Source organism: Rana temporaria, chromosome 11, assembly GCF_905171775.1.
Source record: "Rana temporaria chromosome 11, aRanTem1.1, whole genome shotgun sequence".
Classification (NCBI taxonomy): Eukaryota; Metazoa; Chordata; class Amphibia; order Anura; family Ranidae; genus Rana; species Rana temporaria.
Window position 1 is genome coordinate 44,743,810 of NC_053499.1, and position 11,911 is coordinate 44,755,720.

At 42.0% G+C, this 11,911-nt stretch overlaps 1 protein-coding gene across 1 annotated transcript in view; it reads right to left on the bottom strand.

The window, feature by feature from the left end:
• Positions 1 to 11,305, bottom strand: part of TH (tyrosine hydroxylase) — a 99,184-nt gene extending 87,879 nt beyond the window's left edge. Inside the window, exons 1-2 of the mRNA XM_040328475.1 lie at positions 11,183 to 11,305; positions 220 to 423 (exon numbers count right to left, since the gene is read on the bottom strand). Of these exons, the coding sequence (XP_040184409.1) occupies positions 220 to 423; positions 11,183 to 11,272 (294 nt within the window). The 5' untranslated portion in view covers positions 11,273 to 11,305. The remainder of the gene's footprint in view (positions 1 to 219; positions 424 to 11,182) is intronic.
• Positions 11,306 to 11,911: the final 606 nt, after the last annotated feature.

The window sequence follows — 11,911 nt, forward strand, 5'->3', positions numbered from 1 at the left end:
ATAATAATAATCACAAATGACAGTATATTATATGGGTGTACAGGATTATAAAGAGACTTCAGTTAGGTATTAAGAAGCAGATCTTTCTTTTGATAAGAAGATCTTACTTATTAGATCTTTAAAATTTTAAGAAGCATTTAGGAGAACTGATCCATTGATTGTTTTTCTGTTCTCTACCCTAATCATAATGTCTGACTTTGACTTCTGTCTCCATCTTACCTCAAACACTTTCAGAGTGCGGGATAGTGGAGAAGGTTTGTTTCCTTTGAGGGAGAAGAGTAGGTTGACAATGGCTTTGCCATCTTTCTCCTCGAATACCAAAGACTCTGAGCATTCTGCTGCCTCTGCTGCCGCTGCTGCTGCTTCCCGTTCTTTTCGAGCATCTTCTATCAAACTCTGCCTCCTGCCCAAGAATCGGGGAGACTGCAAAGGCAAAAAAAAAAATTGACAGGCAATTAATAAAAAAAAGCAGTAAGCAAAAAATGTATTAATATTGTCTTTTAAAAAATTAGGATTAATTAATATACAGAAATATGCATGTAATGGTTAACCTGTGTAAATCATGGGAATAAAATACAGAAAAGAGGTTCAATTAAAGTGGTTGTAAAGCCTAAAAGACCACTTTCACCTATAGGTAAGCCTAGATTAATGTCTAAAATCTGATGGAATTTTTCATCAGAATTCCGATCAAGCTGTCTTCCATCAGTCTTGCATACACGCTGTCAGACAAAATTGCGACTGTACAAAACGCGGTGACGTAAAACACTACAACGAGCCAAGAAATATTCAGTTCAATGCTTCCGAGCATGCGTCGACTTGATTCTGAGCATGCGTAGGAATTTTCTCCGACGGAGTTCCACACAGACCATAGGAATTTCCCATAGGATTTTATCCCATCAGAAAAATTTAAAACATTCTCTATTTTTTTTACTCTAATGGAAAAGAATCCTATGGGCCCACACATTTTTAAAAAACTATGGTGTGTGGGCAACGTCGTTTTAATGATGAAGTTGGAAAAACTTTGTTTTTTTGAACATGCTGAAAAACAACGTGTTTTTTTCATGCTGAAAAATGATCGTGTTTACGCTAAAGGCTTACCTGTAGGTGCTTGAAATATCTCCTAAACCTTCATGGTTTAGGAAATATTTACAATTCCCTGTACGTTCATTTCTACTGCGCATGCGCCAATGTATTCAGCGCATGCACACTCTAGAAAGGGCATGCTGTGCCGTGTCTAGATGGGGTAATGCAGTGACTGGTGGCTTCTGCAGGAGTGACGTCATGCGATTCCAGCCAGTCATAGAGCAGGAATTTGCGGCCCCAGAAGGAAGAGGGGTGAAGAATGGACGCTTCCAGCCAGCTATGAACTCTGGGACATCGCAGGCTTCGGTTTCAGGTAAGTGACACATATCGGGCTACTCTGCGACGCAGAGTATCCCATTATGCTTTACCTTTGCAGGGAAACAAAGAGGAAGTAAAACCCATCAGGGTTTACTTCCTCTTTAATTAGTACACTGCGACTTATATCTTAGATAAACTTGTAGCAGTGTAGACTATCTGCTCAGTTTCCCATCAAAGTACATGTAAATCAAAACATTTGCTGTCACAATGTAAAGTATAACATTTCCTATCACCTGTGCACAGTCTTGCCACAAATAGTTAATCCAGCTCTGAGCAATCCTCTTTTCTTTTTTCAGTGAGATAAACGGACAAACAGGAGAAAACTTTTGTCCGTTCTTCCCCCTTGCTGTGAATGACAGATTATTTACATATCTCATGCACTAGCCTGGAGACTCCTTTTCTGAAGGCATGTGGTTACTTTTCTGGATTTTGACTGGATGTTAGTGATCATAGCAGAATTTAGTGTAAGGAATACACAGGAGAAAATGCATGTTGACAAGGGGAGTGTAGAGGTGGGCGGGGAGTCTACTGACATCACAACTCCACCCTCCAGATAACAGACCCACCCATAGAATCTGCAGTTTTTCAGTTCTTATAACAGACATAGGGGAGACATTTGACAGGTGAGGATACATGCAGGAGGCATCTATATCCTTATATATCAGAACTATGGCAGTAGTTTAGAAAGGATGAGAGTGGGTTTACATCCTGTTTACCGTTAAGTAGCAGGTTTTTTCCACTTGCACATTTAAATCCACCAAAATGTTTTACATCTTACAGAAATCCCCCGATTTACACTGGCATTTCTGCAAAAAAAAGTAACATGGGAAAAGAAAGTGCAACCTCTACAAACATGTTTCTGGCAACTTTTGTATAGAGTGTAGTGTTTATTGGATCCCAGCAACAGATGACACGTCCAACAGAGTATATACAAAATGGTACAATAAAAAGAAGCCCTATGAGTTCCCTTTAATACTAAGTTCTACTGTTCATATCTTAAGCCTCTGCAAAAACCAGCAAGAAAACTGCTTCTTGCCGAGATTCCCGTTCGTATGTACGAGGCATTCAGGTTTCTCGTCAAGAAATCTGGCCAGAATCTCGACGAGAAAAAAAGAGAACCTGCTCTCTTTTTTCTCGTCGAGAATCTTGTCCGCCTGTTTCCCGACGAGAAACCCGAGAGTGTGTATGCTTACTTGTCGCGCTCGAAATGACTTTGACGCATGCGAGGTAGCTTCCACGGCATAGGTAGGGTGAAGCAAGATGGCGGCGACGGCATCGAATGTGACGAGCGCATGCTTGTCGTACGCGATAACGTCACTGCGTTCTTTCCTTTAAGAGAACCGCGGTTCTTTTGAAACGAAAGTCTGTACACTCGGGCAGCAAGAGTTTTTTGCCAAGAATCTCGTCAGGAAAAACAACATGTTTTTCCTGACGAGATTCTCGTTCGTGTGTACGAGGCCTTAGCAATCATCCACACATCCAGCATATATGTCCAATCTATATATGTACCTATGATGCACCTACGTTTCTTTTGTCCATCTATACTCTATACCCTAGGCCAGCCATTCTCAACCAGGGTTCCGTGGAACCCTAGGGTTCCTCCAGAGGTGGCTAGGGGTTCCTTGAGCTGTTACTGATTTACCTCCTGTTTGATGGTGCCTACATAGTTCTGAGCCAATTCCACTTGGAGGAGCCAGTGGTATGACACCAATGAGCTTCATAGTTCTCTGTAAGGGGGCCATTCTTACCACCACTGTAAAAAATTGCATTCTTCTCACTGACCACCAAAGTAAGGGACATTGTTCCCACTGACCCCCAATGAATGGGTTTTATCAGGGGTTCCCCGAGACCTGAAAATTATTTTAAGGGTTCCCCTGGGGTAAAAAGGTTGAGAAAGGCTGCCCTAGGCCATTCCTTCCACCATCCTCTCTCTTAGCAGTTACCTTTTAATATGCCCATTTGTTTCTCATTTACTAGGATGTAGAAGAAGCTGATTGGTTGATCAAACACTTTTGATCTTATTTGACAACTGTATACATAGGGTTTTCTTTAAAAGTCCTGAAATACCATCTGCATTGTTTAACCACTTCTCTACCGCACTATAGCCAAAAGACGGCTAGAGCGCAGCTCTATTGTTCTGGAAGGGTATCCATGGACGTCCTCCCGGAACCACGCCCCCCTCCATGGATGTCCTCCCGGAACCACGCCCCCCCTGGGGTGCGAATCCGGCAAGCTGATCATGATAAAGGGTCAATCACAGCGGTGCTTTACCATGTGATCAGCTGTGTCCAATCACAGCTAATCACAATGTAAACAGATTTGCCAGTTATCAGTAGTACTTTCCTCACATTATGTCACAGTGTGAGGAAAGAAGAGCCAGTAACCGGAAAGTGTGACAGAGAATACATATTCTCTGTACACAGATAATCTGGGCACTAGGAATGGGCCGAACACCCCCCGGTTCGGTCCGCACCAGAATATGTGAACAGACAAAAAATTTGTGCGAACATTGCGAACCCTATTAACGTCTTTGGGACATGAACATGAAAAATCATAAGTGCTCATTTTAAAGGCTTATATGCAAATTATTGCCATAAAAAGTGTTTAGGGACCCGGTACTGCCCCAGGGGACATGTATTAATGCAAAAAAAAGTTATTAAAACAACTGTTTTTTCAGGAGCAATGATTTTAATAATGCTTAAAGTGAAACAATAAAAATGAAATATTCCTTTTAAATATCGTGCCCTGGGGGTCCCCTTAGCCTGCCTGTAAAATGGTGCATCTGTGTGATGTGGTTTACAGTGCCACAGCAAAATGACATTTCTAAAGTGACATTTCTATATATATACAGTATATATATATATATATATATATATATATATATATATATATATATATATATATATATATATATATATATGTACAGGTGAAACTCAAAAAATGGGGATGCTGACTTCATTTTCCAGCAGGACTTGGCACCTGCCCACACTGCCAAAAGCACCAAAACCTGGTTCCGTGATTGTGGGAATACTGTGCTTGATTGGCCAGCAAACTCGCCTGACCTGAACCCCATAGGGGTTGCCAAGAGGAGGATGAGAGACATGAGACCAAACAATGCAGTAGAGCTGAAGGCCGCTATTGAAGCATCCTGGTCTTCCACAGGCTGATAGCTTCCTAATATATGCATGCTTATACTTTTCAAAGGTCCGATATTGTTCTATGTACAATCCTTGTTTCACCTTTTAAGTTGCATTAGTGAAATAAATTAACTTTTGCACAATATTCAAATTTTTCGAGTTTCACCTGTATATATATACACACACTAAACTGCCTGCACGCCACTAACTAACCTGCCTGTACGTAACGGTCTCTCAATTATAACACTAGATATGGCCGATGTGTAAGCAGCCTTATATAGTGTGGGGCCTGGACTTAGCCCCCTGAGTCATGAGGCACCCTGTCTTTGGCCAATCATGCCTCTCACAGCAGAGAGTGCTGTGATTGGCCAAAGCATGCAGGTCAGGTAAATCTTTTGGCCAATCATCAGACGTCAATGCACTGCGATCTTGCAGTGCATTATGGGGTGTTCCGCGGCGCTGGAATTCACCGTAAACGCCCTATAATGTTCGATATTCGGCGAACAGATGAACACCCGATGTTCGACTCAAAAATCGGACCCATACCTACTGGGGACTGCTGATCAGTGCCCTGATTATCAGTGCAGCCCCATCAGTTCAAATCAGTGCTGCCCATCGGTGCCGCCTATCAGTGCTCCCTGTGTGTGCTTGCTATCAGTGCTGCCTAGCAGGGCCACCTCATCAGTGCCACCCATCAGTGCCTTCTCATCAGTGCCGCCCGCCTATCAGGACCCAACAGTTCCACCTATCAGTGCCCATTAGTGCAATTTATCAGTGCCCATTAGTGTCGCCTATCAGTGCTCATCAGTGGCACATATGAGTGCAGCCTCATCAGTGCCACCTCATCAGTGCCTATTAGGGCAGCCTCATCAGTGCACTTCAGTGAAGGAGAAAAATTTGCTAAATTTTATGACAGAAACGAAAAAAAAGGTTTTTTTTTCCCAAAATTTTTGGTCTTTTTTTGTTTGTTTAGCAACAAATAAAAAAACCCAGTGGGGATTAATACCATCAAAAAAAGCTCAACTGAAAAAAATGATAAAAATATTATATGGTTACAGTGTTTCATAACTGCGCAATTGTCATTCAAAGTGCGACAGCGCTGAAAGCTGAAAATTGGCCTGGGCAGGAAGAGGGTGAAAGTGCCCAGTATTGAAGTGGTTAAGGCAAATCAAATTGTTTACCATCCTACACAAGAAATGCCTAAGGTCCTTCCAATGTCTATTTACCATATTAGTTAGGCAAATCAAATTTGAAACCCTTTCTATAATCGTAAACAAGTTTCCCTTTGAAACACCTAAGGCAATATGTATAGTAAACAATTTGCCACAATTACAAACACTATAATCTGCTGTTGCCATTCATTCTATTTGTTTTATTAAAGTAAGGCTTTGCCAAATTAAATGTCTTACCAAATTGGTGTCTATATACACTGCCGCTTGCTGGAGAGTAATGGGCACTACACCACTTCCCCTGCTGCTTCTTGAATATTCCCCCACCAGTCATCAATGGGGCGGCTCTGACATGAGGAATTTGCTCAAAAGAACAAAAAGAAATCACCTGAATTATTTAAAAATGAATTACCTTGACCTTACTATGGGAATTTGACAAAAATAAATAGATGCAGAGAGGTGATGTGCCTCTCTTTCTATGCATCTAATCCACTGGGTCTTAACATTTATTTTTTATTATAAACATAAATATAAAAAAAAAAGAAGAAAAAAACTCCTATGGTACAAATTGCGTTTTCTACAGAGAACCCAGAAAAAAGTTGTGAAAAAGTCTCTCAATTTGCTCCCATTCTGCATTCTATCTAATACTATCTATCAGAAACTATAACAACCAGCTGAGCCTCGGTTAAGTCACAATTAGACTTGAGCGAACCCGAACTGTAAAGTTCGGGTTCGGTACGGACTTTGGGTTTTCCCGAACCCGGACCCGAACCCGAATAATTGCTGAAAGTTCGGGCCTGGGTTCGGAGTTCGGGAAAAAAAATGCGCGGAGGTCCCCCCAAATTCAATAACCAGACCCTTTAGGTCTGGTATGAATAATAAGGGGAACCCCGCCGTCAATTTAAAAAAAAATGACGTGGGGTTCCCCCTAAATATCCATAACCAGACCCTTCAGGTCTGGTGTGGATTTTAAGGGGAACTCCACCCCAAATTTAAAAAAAATGGTGTGGAGTTCCCCCTAAAATCCACACCAGACCCCTGGGCTGTCCCAGTGACATAGCAGAGTGTGCGTCAGAGGGGGACGGGGTCACGTGACGCGTGGCCGCCTCCCCTATAAAAGAAACGTCAAAGCATCGGCGCGTCATTCGGTGAGCTGTGCTCTGAATGGATGGATGTTCTCATCGCTGGACCAATCGCTGGACACATCACCCGTCGCTGGAGACATCACCCGGCGCTGGATAGAGACAACGATGGAGCAGCGAGCAGCACCGATCGTCTATTTTCACCGCTGGATTTTTATTTGGTTTAATTAATAAAGTAATTTGTTCTACGGTGTGTGTTTTTTTTCCTGAAAACTACTATTTACACTTCCTTCGTGAAATGGTAGGGGTACAGTGTACCCCATTACCATTTCACACAGGGGGGGGTCAGGATCTTGGGGTCCCCTTTGTTAAAGGGGTCTTCCAGATTCTGATAAGCCCCCTGCCCGCATACCCGCACAACCACCGGGCAAGGGTTGTGGGGATGAGACCCTTGTCCCCATCAACATGGGGACAAGGTGCTTTGGGGGGCACCCCAAAGCACCCTCCCAATGTTGAGGGCATGTGGCCTGGTGCGGTTCAGGAGAGGGGGGGGGCGCACTCTGTCCCCCCTCTTTTCTGCGGCCGGCCAGGTCAACGTGCTCGGATAAGGGGTCTGGTGTGGATTTTAGGGGGAACTCCACGCCATTTTTTTTTTTAAATCTGGGGTGGAGTTCCCCTTAAAACCCACACCAGACCTGAAGGGTCTGGTTATGGATATTTAGGGGGAACCCCACGTCATTTTTTTTTTAAATCGACAGCGGGGTTCCCCTTAATATCCATATCAGACCTAAAGGGTCTGGTTATTGAATTTGGGGGGACCTCCGCGCATTTTTTTAATTTATTTTTTTACTAAAAGTCCGTGTCCCATTGACTTCAATGGGGTTCGGAGTTCGGGTTTCGGGTTCCCGAACCCGAACTTTTTTTTTAAAGTTCGGGTTCGGGTCCGAACCCGAACATCCAGGAGTCCGCTCAACTCTAGTCATGTGTCCCAGGCGATCGCCTACTGCAGCCCCTCCCTGTAGGTGATAAAGCTATTCGCCTACAGTGTCCCACTCCTCCTGAAGCCCCCACTAAGCCCCCCAAAAAATTACATGCCAAATGTGGCATGTAAGGGGGCGAGGAGTGGGTTAAGCGGAAGTTCCAATTTTGGGTGGAACTCCGCTTTAAGCTTTGACAATAAAACCTGAAAGCTGATTGGTTTTTATGCATAGCTGCACCAGATTTTGCACCATGTCGTTTTAGTAAATAACCCCCACAGTGATTATATAAGAATTAGGGAAAAATGTGATAAGAACAAAGTACAATACACAAATACACAAAATAGTACAAAGGGGTTGTAAAGGTAACATTTTTTTTCCTAAATAGCTTCCTTTACCTTAGTGCAGTCCTCCTTCACCTACCTCATCCTTCGATTTTGCTTTTAGAGTTGAAAATATGTTTATTGGAAAATTTTCGACATATCAAACAGATAAAAGACAATAAACATTAGAGGGCACAGTCCGCATACAGTCACCATAATGATTGGAGGGAAGAATCAGCCAAGTGGCTATCGCCTACAGCTAGATTCTCACCAATAAGCATAACAATAGACATGGCTACAACTGTACATAAAATGAACCAGTAATAAAGGAAATTATGCATGGCCACTAGGGTCTCTGCTTTTTAGTGGAGCTGCGACTGTAAAACTACTGTATTGATATAACAAGAGAAAAATAAAAAATAAAGGGGGGGAGGGAAAAGAAGAAAAAAAAAAGAAAAAAAGAGAAACAAGAAGGAAAAGAGGAGCAGGAGTGTAGAGAAAGTTGAGATGAGAAAGGAGAAGGAGAGAGAAGGAGGAGAAAGGGAGGAAGTGAATGAGACACAGGTGAGAGGGGATTTGAAGGGGGGAATGTGTGGGCTGCCGACAGGACAATCTAGAGGGAGGGTGAGGGGAGGTGTATCAACGGCAGAAGGTCCCACATCGGGGCCCCGACCCGTTCCGGGGAATAAAACATTACACTTACGATCATGTTGCGGGAGACAACATGCTCAACAGAGTATCAGACGAAGAGAAGTGGAGCCAGGTGAGCCACAGTTGTTTATATTTCTCGTAGGTATCATTGTCCAGAGCTAACATCTCCTCCATTCTCATAGTGTCATTCATAATTGAGACCCAATGTGACAAGGGAGGAGTGGTGGTCGATTTCCAGTAGGAAGGTATGAGCTGCCTCGCTGATGACATAAAGAAGCGGAGGAGACTCCGCTTCTGCGATGCAATGGAGCCAGGCAGAACGGAAAGGAGAGCAATTTTGGGGGAGGGAACCAACGATTCATTATAAGTCTTATTATAACACTCAAATACCTGAGTCCAGAAGGGGCGGATCCTCTCACATTCCCACCAGACGTGTAGATATGACCCCGTAGCTGCAGAGCATCGCCAGCAGGATGCCGGGGTGGACGGAAATATTTTGTGCAACATGGAGGGGACCCTGTACCATCTTGAGAGAATCTTGTAGTTCTTTTCTTGCGAGTAGCAGGAGATTGTGGACTTATGGGTAAAGTGAAACGAAGTCTGCCAATCTGAGCGTGGGATGTCTTCACCCAGGTCTGCGGACCACATCCTAGTGTAAGACGGGAGCTCGGAGTGTGTGAGTGACTGGAGAAGACTATATATGGCTGATAGAAGGTGTCTAGGGGTCTCAGAGAGAGAACACAGACGTTCAAACTCGGTATTAGGACGGTGTATTTGAGAAGAAGAGTGTAGGTGCTTAGTGAGTGTAGAGAGATGTATATCAGTTATCGATTTTGCTTTTAAATGTCCTTATTTCTTCTGAGAAATCCTCACTTCCTGTTCTCCTGTCTGTAACTCCACACAGTAATGCAAGGCTTTCTCCCTGGTGTGGAGTGTCGTGCTCGTCCCCTCCCTTGAGGGGGCGAGCAGGAGAGTCAGGACGCTCTCTATGTTGCAGATAGAGAAAGGAGCTGTGTGTTAGTGGGCGTCCTGACTCTCCTGCTCGCCACTTCCCCCCTCAAGGGAGGGGGCAAGCACGACACTCAACACCTGGGAGAAAGCCTTGCATTACTGTGTGGAGTTACAGACAGAAGAACAGGAAGTGAGGATTTCTCAGATGAAATAAGGACAATTAAAAGCAAAATCGAAGGATGAGGTAAGTGAAGGAGGACTGCACTAAGGTAAAGGAAGCTATTTAGGGTAAACAAAATTGTACCTTTACAACCCCTTTAATGCATAGAATGCATTAAGGTGAAAAAACATGAACCTTTACAACCCCTTTAACGTGCAATATTTTTTATCCCTATAACATTGTTTTCCTATTATAGTCATGCACACTTTATATCCACATTCTCCTACTATACCACAATAATCATTCTCTAAAACTAAAACTTAAGTGGGCTCATTTTAAATATCAGGGAAAAGAGCAAAAAGGATATCCAAAGTGCAATAACCCATAGTAAACAATCAGTAATGATTATTCATTGATCTAGCAACAATTAACATAAAGCTGAATGCTTGAACATGAACTGAAAGGGTTACAACAATTTACACATTGTCAATGTTTTATACACTTCTGAATAAACTATAGAGGTATCATTACTAATAAATTATTATTATTTTTTTTTTTTTTTTACTAAACATTAAAAATAAATAAAAGGGGGTATTGAAAAAAATGCTGTAAAATGAAATGCAAAGCAAAAAAAATAGTCAACAGATTGAAAAAATGCTAAATAATGTAAATGTCTCAGCAGTGCAAAATTTGAAAAAAAAACTTAAGCAAGAGTACAACATTGAAAAAAAAAATGATAGAAAAATAAAACCTGATAGTTCTTCAGAACTATCAGGTTTTATTTTTCTATCATTTTTTTTTTCAATGTTGTACTCTTGCTTAAGTTTTTTTTTTTTTTTTTCAAATTTTGCACTGCTGATACATTTACATTATTTAGCATTTTTTTTTCCAATCTGTTGACTTTATTTTCTTTGCTCCACTTTTACTTTTTAGTTTTCTTTTTTTTCTTTTTTTTTTTTAACCAGTCTTTTTTTTTTTTATTCCTCCATAATGAGTACCTTATTGCACATAAGATTAGATTTACTATAGCAAAACATGTTCATGGTCAGAAAGTAATATGACATTTTCACAGAGCCATTAAACTTTTTAGTTTTCAATGTAAAATTATTTCATATGCATGTCCTTATTTTTGTTTATGATGTACTTTAATTATATTTTTGAATAACGTAACTAGATAAATAAACCACTCATACAACATAAAGATGAATATCACAGAAAATCAGCAAGCATGCAAATCAGGTCTGGTCTACAAAGTATCCACCGGTGCCGGTGTGAGATACAACTGTCTACTGCATATAAAAGAAAGCTGCAGAGCTAATAAGCCCCCTTACCAGAATGGCCTCGGCTTGTTTAGGGTCGAGTTCAGAAACAGCCCTTCTGAAGCTTCTCCCAGCAGATCCGGAGATATTTGGTGTCGGCATCACTACTCTTTTAGAAGTGACTTGTGTGCACCTGCTCCCAGCCCCAGCTATATAGAGCCAGTCTGACGTCACCGCTTCCCCCCACCACAAGCCTGAGGGAGGAGGCTGGACACTGGTCCTCTATCTAGCACATCTCATCCATACCTAGTGCAACCTGCAGAGTATCTCGCCTTTGCCTAACATTTCTGTCTGAGCTCTGCAGATCATCCCTTAAACAGAGCTGTGCAGATCATTCCTCCTTCCAACTTCATAGAAGGGTAGATATGGACTTGCCCCATGTAAGCATAGATGAATCCTTATTTGCACTACACCTCTATTAATACACTGCAACTCAGAATATGGACAAAAACGCATTGAACTACAAGTATTTGTACAATTGCACCGCTATTCCATGGCATTTTTCATCTAGCAAAGAAAAACACCTACCAGATGTGTAAATCTGTAAATGTAGCTTTAACGAAAACCTGGTATGATAATGCTTGTTGCCTGGTTGTTACATTAAACCTACAGCTTCAGTGATTTTTGCATGCTTGTTCTGGATCAGCGACTTACCATTTTAGTACTAACCTGTAATACCCCTTCATTAAAGTGAGCAGTGTCATGCAACACTGTATGATTTTAGATATTGGGGCAGATCCA